This window comes from Octopus bimaculoides, chromosome 1, assembly GCF_046866305.1.
Source record: "Octopus bimaculoides isolate indiv1 chromosome 1, ASM4686630v1, whole genome shotgun sequence".
NCBI classification, from domain to species: Eukaryota; Metazoa; Mollusca; class Cephalopoda; order Octopoda; family Octopodidae; genus Octopus; species Octopus bimaculoides.
In genome coordinates this window covers 88,470,909-88,488,318 of record NC_142928.1, presented here as the reverse complement: position 1 = coordinate 88,488,318, position 17,410 = coordinate 88,470,909, and the positions used below count along the sequence as shown (strand labels likewise).

The following is a 17,410-nucleotide window of genomic DNA, read 5'->3' as shown; positions in this document are numbered from 1 at the left end:
TGGGAATGGCAAGTCGAACAGGATGAAACTTATTAATTTAAGATTTTGTAAAAGAAACATCCAAATGGGTTTGAGCGATTTACAACTGAGTAGAACTACATCTAATTCAAATACAATTAAGATGTAAAAAAATAAATAAATAAATAAATAAAAAACTATAATTATACCCTGTGTCTAGTAGAAACTGAAATAACATACCAATAACGAAATGAGTAAAATGTTATATACTATTTTACAAAGAACAATCCATAGCTGTTAATAATAGCATTGTTTTACTTGAATTTCATACTTTTATAGATCATATTTCTAACAAGATTTTAAAAATTAGGATTGGATGGATTTGATAAGATACCTCTTAGTTGTATATTAAGCTGGTATTTGGCAAATAAGTTAAAAGGTTTTCACCTAAAACTATTGTGAAATCTATAACATGATTTTAGAGAAAATTTTTTATGAATACACTTTTATGAGTGGGTTTTCAATAAGTTGGAAATAGGACCAAGAACCATCTCAGATAAATTTTATCTTCTAATGAGTTAATATTGTGTAACATTTAAAATAAATTAGTTTTTCTTTCTTTCTAAATATTAAATTTTATATTAAAAAAAAAGAAAAAGTTGTTTAATTGATAATGCATAGGATATACTTTTCCTATGTTTAAAATTATGTTTCACACATATCAATAAGCCATAAAAATAACCATTTGGCTAAGGAAAAGTAAGTTAATTTCTTATAGAAACTATTATGAAATACTTCCTAAATGTTCATCTCATGAAAAGGATGAAGTATTTTAATGGTTTTAAAATACTTTAAATTACACTATCACTAGCTGAAGATTGTTTTAATAGTAATAACACAATTTTCGTTTTAGACAAAGTGATCTTTCTTTTAAATAAACAAGAAAACTTTATATGAGGTTATTTAATAAAAAAATACTAATGTGTAGAATGGTTAGGTGAAGGAGATATTTGGTTTGAATTGAAACATAGTGTATCTTCTAGTAAAACAAGACACCAGAACATCTCATGAAAAATATTAATTCTGGAAAAGAGGGGGGGAACTAGCCAATCCTCAGAATAAACTTTTAACCACATAGAAGTTGGGGGCTTTCTACAAGATGATATTAACTAAAGAATGAACAAACATGTAAGAGGTGAAAGAATTTTTTCCACTCAAAGATGAATAGATGCACCATCTTCCTGCATACTGTAACAGACAACTAACAGATTGACAACAGTTAAGGCATCTGGTCATAAAATGCTGTCTCAAAATTGAACCTGTTCATCCCATGCCAGTATGAAAAAGCAGATGTAAAATGATGACGCAGTGATAATGATGAATACTGTTCCAGTTTTATTTACCATATTGGCTTATTAAGAAGGACTGTAAGCTGTTAAAAACATTCTTGCAAGTGAAAAACGTATGATTAGAAGAAATGCTGTATGAACAGTGGACCAGATAGATGATAGATCTTTGAATATAACAAAGTTAATTGGTTGGAATGTCCAAAAGAGATGCATCTTTTTAATATTGCAAAAGAATGGGCAACAAGGTAACTGCCAAGTCAATTGATTAGGTAAAATAGTAATAAAATACATGAAAAAATATCTAGATTTCCTTGCTAGGTTCCAGTTTTCTTCTGTAAAGTTATCTGGAGCAAGGTATCACACTACATTTTGAGAGCAAAGACTGTACAATATGTAATAATTGGAACAAGTTCTTTGGAACAGCATATTAGTAGTTAAAGGGAAGGATAAAAACTGTAATTATGCTGATCTAAACATCTTCGTCTTCAGCAAGCTCCTCAAAACCAAGAAACCATATACACATACATATCAACAAGTGAGCATAAATCACTCTGTGAAACATGATTTTTGTCTGTGGGTAGTAACTGCTATTTCCTATTTGCTTACCCCTAGAAAGTATGAAAAATGGCTAATATTTCCTTCAAACTTTGCTTTTGTTACATTTATTCAAACACCAAAGAATCCTTCTCAACACACAGCTATGCTGCTCCCCAGCTACTCCTGCTCAGAGATGTACATATTATCAGCCACTAAGGGACATACCCAAGTGGTTATGGTCAAGCAAACTGACAAGCAAATTTGTCATTTTGAGTAGAATATTTGATATAATGATATTTCTGCTTTAGTAACTCAGTGCTGAACTTGTCTGAAATGTAATGGAAAATAGGCCAGTTTCAAAACACTGATGCCCAGGTCACAAAAGCAAAGGAATAGTAGTCATTTCTTTTGGCTTATAGACAGAAGCAAATAGGAAATAACACTCACTGACCAAAGACAAAAAAAAACGTGTTATATAGTCATCTGATAAGGAACAAAAACAAAAAAAAATGGTTTACAAAACATACAATAATTACCTTATGACTAGTTTCATAATTAGTCAAAATTTTGTGCATCAACCCCAGCCGCAGATGCACTTCATTTGCTCGACTAAATGCTGGTTCGATGTATAAAACTTGCTGATAAGCCTTGATAGCCCTATAAAGTAAACAAAAAAATATGTAAGAATTTGCTTCTTATAATTATCTTTGGTGAAAATAATATTTATTGATGTTAAATTCTTTTCCAATTAGCATACATGATTTCAAAGAATACTTTCAAATATTTTCTCAATAATTTTGTGTATTTTTACTTGTAAAAACACTAAATCAATAAAGATTACCTAACTTTAAAACTTCATAACAATTATTTAGATTAACACTGAAATAAAAGAAAGGATATTAGTTATCTGAATATCTCATAGTATTTAGTTTCCTCTCTTCATTCTGAATTTAAATTCCATCAATTGAGATAACTTTGCTTTTGTCCTCCTAAGATAACTAAGTACCAGACAACTACTAAGGTCATTAAAAACTGACTACATCTCTAATCCAAAATGTATGACCCTGGGTCAATATTGGATATTTTTAATGCATTTAAACCATATTTTGAGTAAGAGACAAAGTGTTGTACCATAAACTAAAAGGTTACAATTTCAATATCTATCACTAGCCTTAACTGTGTACTTAAAGAAAATGTGTTTAGCACATTTAAACTGGCCATATCAGGCCAAAATATTTTACCGGTTTTTATCATACTAGCTAGATCTGGCCTCTCACACCTACCTACAATGTCATTCTAAAACAAACAATCATGTCAATAAAATTGCAAAGCTATGATGAAATGGATGATTAATTCAAAACAATGTGAATAGATAAGCATCACATTTAACAGAATAATTTGAATGCTAAATAATTAACAGAGTAAATCTAATATATTTGAAAATGTATAATCCAAGAGAATCATAGAGCTTCAAGCGAGTATATAATATAATCTGCAATCTACAGACTAAGGATCAAAACAAATCTGAAAATATTTATTTTTAAGAAAACTAAGAAATAATCCATAAAAAATGAAGGAATTGGGTAAGATATACTCCATATATGTGTGTGGAATCATTTTTTTTTTTTTACTAGGTCCAAGATAATTTACAAAATTTTCCTCTAAATCAATAGACAATGGATGAAATTTAAAGAAAGGGGAACTAGTACAGAAGACAAACCACACAGTGAGAAACCATCAACTGCAACCACTGACACAAATCACCAACAAATATATAAATTGATTCAAATGGACAAACAAATCACAATCCATGAAGTTGCTATACAACTGGACTGAAGGGACAATGCATAACAAAAATGGTGGATGATTTGGGGTATTGGAAAGTGTACACAAAATAGGTACCTTGGCAGTTGACATTCGATTTGAAAGAGAGATGGAAGGAAGCTTGCTCTGATCTGTTGGAACCACTGGAAGCCAATGAAGATATGTTTTTACCAATCTAGTAACAAAGGATGACATGAAGCCATACCTTTACTATCTTAAAATGAAGGCTCAATTGATGGAATGGTGTTATACCTCTTTTCTAAGGCCCTAGAAATTCAGGATCAGCACAGCAAGTCCTGGTGATTGCATTTTTGGATTACAAAGATGTCATTCTCCCAGATTTTCTGGAATGTAACTGTACTATGAACAGCAAGCAGTACATGGGAAAAACTCAAAAAGGTAAGGAAAGCAATAGGGATGCACATTCACAATGATAATGCATGACACATCTTTAGTAACAAATCAAGCAATCAGCAAATTGGGCTAGTTAGTAAACTCCCATTCAGGTTGTATAGCCAGGATCTGGTCTCATCCAACTCCCACCTGTAAAGTCTAGTGAAGAAGTATTTAGGTACAAATGATCTGATAAAACAGACAAGGTGAAAATGGCTGTGAAGAAGTTCATACAACAGTTCACACCTGAACTTTTTCAAAGAGGATTTGAGAGATGAATTCAACAATGGCACAAATGCATGAAGATTATATTGAGTAGTACTTTTGTACAGAAGAATTACTCTACCAACACATACAATCTGAATGAATTATGCCAGTTTATAAAAAAAGGTTATGCCAACTTTTACATAACATTTGGGACAACCCTTATAGAAACTAACAAATTATAGAATTGGCTTAGATAAAAGATTTTCTCAAATATTTATAACTTTTGAAAATGATATATTAATAAAAGCTACTTAGGTTCATATTAATTATAATTTATTGCATCTACCCAGTGCTTCTGAGAGGCCAATTTTACCATATATTCTTTTGTTCTTAGCTTATTTTGGCATTTATGTAGCACCAATATTTTCTTTTTCTTATGCTACCTATACATGTATCAACCCTTGTTAATCCTTGTCTACACACCTTTCATTTTAATAAATATATAAAAACATCTAACCCCTTTTGCTACTTCTTGTGAAGCAATTCTATGAAAATAGAACAAAACTGATGTTTTGCATGTAAATATCTCGTTTAGCCAAATCTAAGCTAGCCTCCAAAATGCCTGTATTTTTCTTCTATTCAAAATATTTAAAAACCGTGTTTAATCATTTAAAAAATATTTTCTCTTATTCTTGTAAGATTTCAAATCTTTTTGAAGATTGTATAAGAACATTTTGCTTATCTCATTCCTTTCCCCTCCTATGCATGTCAAATTCAGCAAAATAAAAGAAAATTGATTCTTAAGAAATTATTATAAATTCCCTATAATTATCATCATTTTATGTCTGCTTTTCATGTTGGTACAAATTAGAAGGTTGTCATAATACAAGTCAGTTTTTATTTGGAGTTACTGCTCTCTTAGCTATATCAAAGACCGTGTCTCATTGACACTCCATTTTTTGGCATGGTTTCTATGTCAGGATACCCTTCTCACACCAGTGTGTACTTGGTGTATTTTATTATGGCACAAGCATCAAAGGAGTTACCATGTCACTTTGAAGACCAAAGAGTTATCACTACTATATCAACTCCCATCTGCTCAAAAGGGTGAATAAGAGAATGATAATAGATGAAGAATCAGGACAAGAAGGTGAAACAAGAGAGAATATGATTGGAGAAACACAATAGTAAAGGAGGCGGGAATGGGAGATAGTTGCTGGTACAGGGATTAAATGGAAAGACAAGAGTGGTGTGATGGGGTAAGAAGATGAGAGAATAGAGGTAGGTTCATGGATTAAGGAGTAACAGAAGTAAGAATAAAAGGAGGAAATGTGATGTATAAGGCATGAGTGATAGGAGAATGAATAATGAAAGAGAGTATGATGAATAGCAGTAAATATGGGCAATAGTAAGAGAGAAAGTGATGGACATCAAAAAGGTGGTAGTGGTAGGAGAAAATGAAAACACAGACCAACTGCAATCCCTCATTACACAGGTGGCATGGTTCAGTGAATAGGATAGAAGCTGAGTGATGGATGAGAGGGTAATGAGGAGGAGGCATGAGATGGAGAGTCTTAACAAGAACACAATGGGCAAGAGACCCAGATGTAGAGATATACATTTTGGTCACCACCATTTTATTATTCAGTTTGCCATACTTGCACTAATGAGCAAATCTTCAACACTGTGTGTTCATTACACATGGGGATCCTTTGTCACCACTTTACTAAGTTTTAGTATCTTTAGGTTAGCCTTCATCATTCTGTGCTATGTCCTCTAAGACTCCTCTCCATCAGTTATACCTACTTCAAGCACTCAGCACGTTTTTACAGAACTGATACCCTTCAAACATATCACATATCCATACCAACAAACTACATCCGATTCCTCATATCCAGGTTTTCCCACATTTCATTTGTGTGCCAACATTCATGCACACTAACATTACAAATCCAGCATTACAAATTTCATTTCATTTCATTTCTTTCTAGTCTCCATAAATTCTCTGCATTCAAGGTCTATGTTTTCCTACCATGCCACATGACACTTAATACAAATAATTCTTCCCTCTGAAGGAAAGAAAGAGAGAGAGCAAGGCCCCTTGTAACTAGCAAAAATAATAGCTCACTGAACTTTTTCTATTCCATTCTCACACAGGCTACAACACTTTCAGAACACCTACCTCTACTGCGAATTAGGTTAGCTTTCTGGAGATTGGAAAGAATCTGTTTTTCATGTACTTATACAACAAACTGCTCCTGCTCACCTACTACATATGAAGTCTAATTCTCTTAATTGGCTTGTGATTCCTCTACATCTCTTGTGCATCCATAGTTTATACAGGTACAATACTGACTTTCTGGACACTAATGGTCTGGGACCTCTTATAATCTGTACTAATTTATAAGCAAGAACTTCAAATTCCTGAAGTTGCCAGACTAGTTTATTGGGTTACATTGTTTTATAGTTCCTTGCACGGTACAGTAGTAATAGACTTGCATCATTTATACTAATGTATAGGTACCTGTATTTCATTTAATATATTTAAGTAAATTTAATGTTTAATTTAGAGGTGACCACACTTATTCAGAAAAATCAGTAATCTGGAAAGGTTTTGGAACCAAAGGTTACAAAAAATGTGGTACCTGTACTGGATACATTGTATGGAATTTTTATCTACTCTTTTTCTGTACAGTAAACACAGCTGATTCCTTGATGGTAGCAAGGTCCTACTAATTAGAACTTTAGTCTTTGCTAAGTTAAAGGCCTCTTGATTGCAGGGTTTACTTTCATGTCTGGAATTTCTCTTTTATATCTTCTGCAGGTGCAGTTATAAGAACTAGGTCAATGTTTAGGAGTTTCTACAGTTTTAAACTCTTCCATTATAACCTGGGAGACTATTAAAAACAGAAGGGAACAAGAACTGAGGCCTGACAGATACCTACTTGCACACTTCATTGCAAGACTCATACTAAAATGTATTAAAACATACATACACATATATATATATATGAATGAATGAATGATTTTAACATTGATGCTCCATGAATCACACACACACACACACACACACACACACACAGGACATAGCTTTAACCATAGGTCTGCTCAATCATGGCAGACATAGGGATTAACAATAACAAGGACATCCACAGTTTAATAAATTGAAACCAATATATGCAGAGACTTCCAGATTTGAAACGCCTGTCTATTTTCAATCCACATTATGCTAGTCCATTTTAAAATCAGAATTGAGGAAAAAGTTTAATGCACTGTAGGTGTCAATGGTATGAGTAGTTAGTCAGTACAAGATTATTTTTATATCATGAGAAACAGGAGACAGCCATAAAAAAAATTCTGATTTTTAAGTCTCAAAAAGCATGTTGATTTTATATGGAAGAAACAATCACCACACTTCTTGGATCACAAGCAGATTTATCAAGGAGTTAAGGTGATTTTTAAAAAATATGAAAACATGATTTTGAAAGACAGTTTCATTCATAGCATTTTGTTTAGTTAAGCCAGACTGGTAATAAGAATGTGGGTTCCACCTACTGAACTATAGCTAAATAAGTTAAAGGGTGTACTTGTAATAAATGTGTAATGAATATCTTCTGAAAAGCACTGAACTATTCTCTATCAGAATGACATGATCATCCAGTTTACCTGAGAGTTCAATTAATTTTCAAAGAACCAGTGACTTGAATTGATTCCTTGTTACCCAAAAGAATATTCCATTCTAGATAGTTTCCTATTGAAAGAATAGAAATTATTGACCAATCAGTTGGTCTCAGACAAATTGAAATGAACTACAACACCACACATTGTGAACTTTTTCTCCTTTTAAAACTCAACAATTCTACTTTATGTAGCATATACGTTTAATGATAGAGAGAGGGGGGAGAGAGAGAGAGAGAATACCTCCACAATTTAGACTTTGAACCTTCCAATTTCCAATTCTTAAAGTTGAAAATTATTTTTTTCTTTTACATCTACAATATCTGTGCTATTCATGCTGGACTAACAAATAATCTAGTAAAAATATATTCATCATCATCAGCATTTTAACATCTATTTTTCTGTTTGTATGGGTCAAAAATAATTTATTTAGGCTGATTTTCTACGGCTCGTTGCGCTCCCTGCTGCCAACTCACACCTCTTTCCAGACAAGGTAATATTTCCCTTCATCTTTCAAACACCAACCAGACATGTTTTCATGGAAGACTGGAAATGGATGACATAACATGTTTGTCAATTAAGTTTGTTTACAATTACTACATACCAAGACAAGGAGATAGAAACACACACTCACACAATCTATCTGGCTAAGTTTGATAGAAACAAACAGGAGTAATGAAATTCACTACATGAGTATAAACACAGTTTTCTTTTTCAATCAGCAGAAAATAAGAAAACTGACTCAAGGAGAGAGTGTTTTGTGCATGGCACTCAACATCTTCGCTCTTGAGTCATTATTGTAACTTTCCAACACACTCTCCCTCCCACTTTGTGTTTGTGTGTGTGTGTGTGTGTGTGTGTGTGTGTGTGTGTGTGTGTGTGTGTGTGTACACATAGGTTGCCAAACAGTCACCCATATGAGTATTAACTAGGCTCAACATTATTTAACTTAGGTGATCAGATGAGAATCAGTGCTTTCATTGTGACATAGCTGTAAACATTAACATTATGTATTTTCTACACATGTGAATAACACTAAATTTACCAAGAAGTCAAGATGTGTTTTTGCTTAAAAAACTCAACAAAATTGTAAAAACTGAAGTGAGAGAAATAAAAGAAATGTTATCAGCCATTTTAACTTATATTTTTAAATTATTCTCCAGTATCGTTTCTTCCAGCATATTTGCTATAACCTTACTTCCTAAACTCTGCAGTAAAATTTTCTTCCATGAAACTTGTACATAATTAAATAAATCTAGTTTTCTACACATATACTAGTGTATATTAGATATACATCTGTTTTGTGTGTCCCTCATTACTACTTAGCAAAGGGTTAAGCTCCACTAGAACGTCTACAACTGAAGTATGTCCAGTTGTCGGTTTTAATATGATAAAAAAATCATATTAATTTGTCTAGGTTGTTATAGCTTTTTGTTTAGTATTGAGAATAATATTAGTCAATCAGTAATATTGATTTTTCCTCACTATATAAATATTTCCTGTTAGCTTTTTTATTCACCCTTTGTTAAATATGTGAACACAAACTTAACTAATATACTAAAGATACTAATAATATACTAATAAGGAAATGGATATAAATGTATGCAGCTGTTAAGCTCAAACAATGCACACAGATTTTTTTTTTATCTACCCAATGACCTCTTTTTTATTGTTGCTCTTAGTAACCTTTAATAACTGATAATATAATTTTTTTTTATCAGCACTAACAAAGTAAAAAAAATAAAATATTACAATAGTAAAGCAGTTTATTACAATATACTTTGGTCAGACTGATTCAATAAATACAAAAGAAAAATTAATTTTGATATAGTTAAAAATTCTTAGGAAAATAATATACAGAAAATGATGCTCGTATATTTTATAAAGCACTTTTCTTTCAATATAAAGTGCTCATAAACTTGAGAGTAAGTTCTGGCTAGTTTAATGTAATAAAAAACTGCTTCCACATTTAAGTGCTTACTTTAAATTATATTACTCACTTCTTTTATTTTAAATATTGAAAGTAAAGTATATAGGTTTAATTACTGAATATACAAGAAACAAATTTTATTCCACAAACCTATTTTAACTTTAGAACCAGTTCATTCAAAGTACGGAATATTTTGAATATTTTAAACATTTTTTTCTATGTAAGGCATAAAAATATTTTAATGTCTATCAACTAATATGTTAATGAATATGGGAGTGCTGAGCACCCAATAACTATCATTAGCTCACTCTGACAGAGGCATGTACTGAGAAAAAGAAAACTTTGGGAATACTTGGGGAAAGACTGTGATGTTAAATTCAACCACATTTTTCACAGGCAAGAGACATTCTACAAGTTTTTTGTTGAGAGGGAAATGTTTTAGGTATGGGAGTGCATGTATACACAGAAGTGAAGTTGATGACATAATTGATTTAGCGAGGATAAGTGATAGAATAATTAAAAAGTTAGTGTTTGAATGAGCAATACAACAGCATTAGTGATTTCTATTTATGATCCACAAATATGATTAATGATGAATAACTAAAAACAATATTATAGAAAATATTATATATGTTACTTCAAAACAGAGAAATAGTATTGTACAGCATGTTTGGGCTAAATCTGATTTTTTTATGTTCGTTTTTTTTCTAGAACAGCTTGATATATTGGTGACCAGTGAATGGTGTTGGACATGATAATGATTAAAGTTGTAGTTGAGAAAAAGTTAGCTGATATGGAGGTCTGGATGTCATCTAAATATTGGAAAAAGAGTTACCTGTATCATGATGATTTGTGCTGGGTATCAAAATGCCAACATTATGACTGCTATCCAAAGTTCTAAGGGTGTAAGCAAGACATGGCACAGACACAGGTGTTCTGAGTGTTTCTGCATGCCCAAATACATACCCAATTCTTACAGGTTTGTGAAGCTGCTAGAGACTGTGATCAACCCCTGGCAGGAAAGGGTAGCTACTGGAAGGTTACAGCTCCTTGCCATATCTCTAGAAAGAGTCAGAAGTGGTTGTCTGGGAATTTCTTTGACTTTATCATCTTCAATTTCTGGTTCCCTAATTCCCCAATTGTAATCTCATAGATTGCTATTATGAGGTTGAGAAACAGAGTAACCACTCAGCCTGCAACATCAAGGCCAAGTTCAAGGTGTTTGAAGATCTCCCAAGGAACAGAATAAGGAAAACATGCAGTAAGTTCCAGAGCTGTCTGGAAGCCATGGTGGAAACTGAGGGTGGCTACTTAGAATAAACTTATCTCCCAGCCATAATCTACTTGATATCTTTAGACTTTTTAAAAATACTTTTATTTTTGGTTGGGATATTGTTTTCTTTTCTTTTTATGCACTGTCAAATTTAGCTCAAACACCCTGTAGCTGGTGATTAAAGTCATATTGAGAACCAGCAGGTTGATATAATGGTATGTATGGAGACCTTGGCTCAAGAAATGGAAAGGAGAATTCGAGATTCCAGGAGCTCCACAAAGCAAATGGTATTACTATTTAATTTGCAACCTAAATTTCAGAAAGCTTATCAATCAACTTGTCACCTACCACTCAGGTGGGCAAAATGACAAATTGTTTGTAATTATAAAAAAATACAATAATAGAAAGAGTGAGAAAGACATTATGAACATTGTCTGTCTGTAGCAAGCAAGTTCCCCTCCTTTTAACACAGATGAATGATTGCTGGTATTGCGCAGATTGAGCATGAGGAAAAAAAGGAAACAAACCACTAAGATTAAACTTCCAATTAAGCACTGCATGATACCGATTTTGAGAGAGAAAAGATAAAAAGACACAATATAAGTATAGGTGGATGCATCTAAAGGACAAGCTGCTGCAAGTAATTGGCCAATTTTATAAGTAGAGAAGACCTCAACAAAGTTACAGGCAACATAGTTGGTGGTATAGTGCAGTAGATAGAACTCCAAGAGCTACGCCATTGGAATACAAGGAGTGGAGAAACCAATGAAGCTAGAAACAAACTTTAATCCTTTAGTATCCAAACCAGCCCAAATATTCTTCCTATTTTATGTTCAAACTATCCTAGACAAGGAAAACCCCTGGCCCATCAGGAATCACTGCTGAGATGCTTAAAATATCTTGTGCTGTGGGTTATGGTCTAGTCACCCATATTGTAAATCAGGTAATTCACAAAGGAGTCGTACCCAATAACTGGTGTAACAGCACCATAGTCAACTGCTACAAAGGTAAAGGTGATGCTTTAGATAGAAATAATTACAAGGGGATCAAATTGCTGGATCAGGTGATGAAAGTCATGGAGAGGGTCATAGCCCAACTAATTAGGGAGAGAGTTAGCCTAGATGAGATGCAGTTTAGTTTTATACCAGGTAGAAGCACCACTGATGCTATATTTCTGGTAAGGCAACTGCAGGAGAAATCCCTAGTCAAAGATAAACCTCTGTACTTGCCTTTTGTTGACTTGGAGAAAGCCTTTGACAGAATCTCCCGATTACTTATCTGGTGGTCAATGTGGAAACTAGGGATAGACGAGTGGTTGGTAAGAGCTGTACAAGCCTTGTACAGGGATGCTGTCTGTAAGGTGAGGGTTGCAAACGAATACAGTGAAGAATTCTGGGTAGAAGCAGAGGTTCACCAAGGATCAGTCCTCAGCCCCCTTTTATTCATCTTAGTCCTCCAGGCAATAACAGAGGAATTCAAGACAGGCTGCCCCTGGGAGTTCCTCTATGCTGATGACCTTGCTCTAATAGCTGAGTCACTACCAGAACTAGAGATGTGGAAGCAAGATCTAGAATCAAAAGACCTCAGAGTCAATCTAGCAAAAACCGAAGTCCTAGTAAGTAGGAAGGTAGATAAATCATAAATCCTGCTCAATCTATAGAAAAGGAGTAGGTAGAAACTCCATAAGATGTACCTGGTGTAAGCTATGGACACATAAGAGGTACAGCAATATCAAAAGGAAGGTTAAGTTGGAAGATAATGTTTGTGTGTCGACGATGAACAGGGGCAATACCAAAAATGTACAGAAAACAGATTCCATCATATGCCAGGAGAAGAAACTAGAAGTAGTTAATATCTTCCGCTACCTAAGTGACCAAATCTGTAGTGGGGCCAGATCCTCAGGGAGTGTAGCCAGTAGGCTGGACAAAGTTTAGAAAGCTGCTACCTCTGCTAGTAACAAAGGGCCTCTCACTCAGAGTGAAAAGTAGACTGTATGATGCATGTGTGTGTACTGCCATGCTATATGGCAGTGAAACATGGGTCATGACTGCTGAGGACATGCGTAGGCTTGAAAGAAATGAAGCTAGTATGATCCGCTGGATGTGTAATGTCAGTGTGCATACACAACAGAATGTAAGCACCCTTAGGGAAAAGTTGGACATAAGAAGCATCAGATGTGGTGTGCAAGAGAGATGGATGTGCTAGTATAGTTATGTGCTGTGTATGGATGAGGAGAGCTGTGTGAAGAAGTGTCACACCCTAACAGTGGAAGGAAGAGGTAGACCCAGGAAGACATGGGATGAGGTGGTGAAGCAAGACTTTCAAACACTGGGCCTCACAGAGGCAATGACAAGCAACTGAGACCTTTGGAGATATGCAGTGATTGAGAAGACCTGAAAGTAAAGTGAGAAGACCTGTTGAGTCAAGTGAAATTGTAGCCATGGTCAATACCAGTGCTGCCTGACTGACACCCATGCTGGTGGCATGTAATAAGCAGCATTGAAGCATGGGTCAATGCCAGTGCTGCCTGACTGGCTCCCCCATGCCGGTGGCATGTAATAAGCACCATCTGAACATGGTAGATGCTAGTACCCCTCTCCCCAACAGGCTCCCGTACCGGTGGCATGTAAAAAGCACCTTATGAATGTGGTCAAAGCCAGTGTCCCCTGACTGGCTCCCATGCCGGTGGAACATAAAAAGCACCATCTGAATATGATCAATGCCAGTTCCGCCTAAGTGGCTCCCATGCTGGTGGCACGTAAAAAGCACCCATTACACTCTCAGAGTGGTCGGTGTTAGGAAGGGCATCCAGCTGTAGAAACCTTACCAGATCAGATTGGAGCCTGGTGCAGCCTATTGGCTTGCCAGTCCTCAGTCAAACTGTCCAACCTATGCCAGCATGGAAAACGGACGTTAAACGATGATGATGATTGAAATCTCAAAGCTACAAGATAATGCATGATTAATCCGAAACAATGTGAATAAATAAGCATTACACTCAACAAATTAATCTGAATACTAAATGGTTAAGAGCTAGATGGGAAGTAAACTGTCAAATTGTTTAATCATGAAGGAACAAAAAGTATGCTCAAATATTTAGCCTAATGAGGATGAAAGGCTTGAGACATTCTGAATTGCAAAGCAGTGTGTTCACCAGCATTAGGATATAATTGGAGAAACAAAGCTTGAACACTAGCTCTCAGTAACAGTTGAAAGAAAGAAGTATAGAAACATCACTACCAAAAAATAAGTGCCACATATGTCATATTTCTAAGCTGAAACCAAGGAAAAATTTATTTGATATTCATTGATTTACAAAATATCTTTGTCAGGATCCTATAATGAAATAATTCAGTGACTTAAGAGAAAAAAAGGGCAGTACCATAACTTTTCAGTGTATCCAAAATTACTAGACTCCTCTAAAGGCACCCAAAACCAAGTGGTTAAGTGAGGGATTAAGTTTACCACTTAAAAAAACAAAACAGAATGATCCTTCCAATAAGCTTGCACAGTTATAGTCTACCAAATTTTACTCTCAAAACTTTATTCAACATGAGGATATAGAAGATATTTATGTAAGATGCTGCACAATGGATCAAACCCAAACTGCTATTTGTGAAACAAGCTTCTTAACCACACAGCAATACCTGTACCCAATTTGTATACAGTGGGTATACAGTATGATTTCAGAGAGACTGACAGTGAACCACAATTCCAAATACACTAAATGTATTGGAATAGCTACAATAGGAGCATACAAGAACTGAACTTCATGACCAGTCCATGTAGTTCAGTTCTTGTGTGACTAGTTGACAACATGACCAGTTGATAATGTGACCAATGCATATAGTTCAGTTCTTGAGACTAGTTGACAGTTTGTTATGTAGGTGATCAAATTAATGTTTGTGGTAGTTAAGGTAAGAAAGAAAAGAGTGAAAGAAGTTGACAAAGGATTTTTCTGTACTTGCAAAAGACTATAAGTATGAAACTTATTTAAGAGCAAAATACTGCAAAATGGTGGAATATCTATGAGAACTGGAAAGATAAGAGTTAACTGTGATTTGTTGATGAACAAATTGCAAGAAGAGTAAATTGGAAAGCTGAGAGCAGCAGAGATTTCTTCTGGTATGAACAGTTGTGGTGAATGAACAGAAGGATGAAAAAGAACTAGCAGTGGCATCTAAAATTAAAAAGATAAAAGAAACAGTGTTTATACAGTACCTAACCAATGAGATGAGATGTATAGAAAAGCTATCTAGCATATGTTAGCATGGAAAAATATTTTAAAACAATATTTATCCTGGTGAGACACTTATGGAGAAAAATACAACATAATCTTGTCTTAAGCATTTTAAAATATTTTTCTTTTGGGGTACAGTTAAAATTCTTGCATTCTTCTTTTAGTAGATCAAAGACTTTTTATTTGTATCTACTTTTAACATACTCCCACATAGATGATACCACTTTTCACTTCTCAAATTTCTGCACACAGGTAACACCCACATGCAATCTAGACACCTCATACTCGACCTGCACTACTTCAATGAAGAGACATTGAAAACATCCTTCAATGAGAAAGAACTTCATCTCTTTCGAAAGCACTATGACACAACTACTACATATTATCAAGACAGTTAAAACCAATTAAGTTTCTACAAATGATAGGCCACACAATCTTTCTTAAATAAGAATCAAACTAGCATCACAAAAGATAAGTTTCTTCTTCAAAGTTATGAAATTCAGTCCTGATAATGATACTATACACAACAAAAACATACAAGAGAATACACAAGCCAACAAAGGAGACTATATGCTTACACACAAACACAACCAGAATGGTTACAGCTGGAAAGTCTTTTATCACACGTGCTCATTTAGGACTAACCTGGGGATAAACAACATTAAGATGCTATTTATCATACTCTCAAATATCCCCCAAAGTTGGTTGATTGCCAAAGACTCATTCATCCCACAGTACAATATTCTCAAGCTTGTTTTTCTGTCTCTTCTACTACCACTCAACTGTTTCTGGTCCACTAGACTATTTCTCCTCAAGGTTACATAATGCACTCTACAGGATTTCTATTGTACCTATTTTACTATGATAAAATCATGTAATAAACACTCAATCCAGAACTGCAGTCATCTGGAACTCATTACCTGTATATGTTTTTTTTTTTTTTTTTGTTTCTTATATATATCAACCTACAGAAGTTCAAAATGGGTACAAACAGTCTGGGAGTGCCTGTAGAGACTATGAACATTGTCCCACCATTTATTTGGCTGATGATGATGATTACACACACACACACACACACACACACACACACACACACACACACAAGTAAACACAATTTTCTTGTATTAGTTTAATGCTGCTATAGCATATAATCTAGTGGTTAAGAAGTTTGCTTCACAACCATGTTGTTTCAAGTTCAGTTCCCCTGCATAGTACCTTAGGCAAATGTCTTCTACTGTAGATCCTGGTTGATGTGTGTGTGTGTATGTCTGTTCCTTACCACAACTTGACAACCAGCACTGGTTTGTTTATGTCACCATAACTTAGAGGCTTGGCAAATAAATTAATAGAATATGTATGAGACTTTAAAAAATGTACTGGGGTTGATTTCATTGACTAAACCTTTCAAGGCAGTGTCCCGGCACAGCTGTAGTCCGATAATTGAAGAAAAAAAAAAGATCCGTTTCGAAAAAACAAGCACAGGTGAGAAAAATACAAATAATCATGTGATCAACTGGTACAAGTACTTTATGATCGCTCTGTAATACTAGCCATAAAACTTAAGCTTGATATTGATCTTTCAGAATAGTGAAGGGATAAGAAGGAAAAAACCAAATAAAAAGAAATCACTGTAGTTAAAATAAATAAATGAATAAAAACTATCAAACTTTTGTTTGGATAAATTTACTCAGTAATCTTGGCTATATTCACCTTGAATTGTTATGTTCTTCCTACTAACTACATTGATTCAAGATAGTGAACAAGATAATCTACATTCAGGAGTTCTAAATTCCACTGGTTAAGTTGTAATGATAAGGAAAAAAAGTTTTGAGTGTAGAGCTCTTGTGAACACTTAGCTGAACTTTGTAATTAAATTTTATTTTCACTTTTTTACACACAAACACACACACACATATTTTTAAAACAAGAATATTGTTGACAGTAACTTCAAAGGTTTGATCAGTGAAGCCACTGTCAGCAGTTTGACAATGGTTTAACTGGTCAAAACTTCAAAGTCATTA

At 34.2% G+C, this 17,410-nt stretch overlaps 1 protein-coding gene across 7 annotated transcripts in view; it reads right to left on the bottom strand.

Moving 5' to 3' along the window:
• The window catches only part of LOC106880021 (histone demethylase UTY), a 185,083-nt gene that overhangs the window by 72,267 nt on the left and 95,406 nt on the right, over positions 1-17,410 (bottom strand). For all 7 annotated transcript variants that reach the window (XM_089353561.1, XM_089353556.1, XM_052968091.2 and 4 more), the window contains one exon: positions 2,381-2,501. In XM_089353561.1, the coding sequence (XP_089209687.1) occupies positions 2,381-2,501 (121 nt within the window). The remainder of the gene's footprint in view (positions 1-2,380; positions 2,502-17,410) is intronic.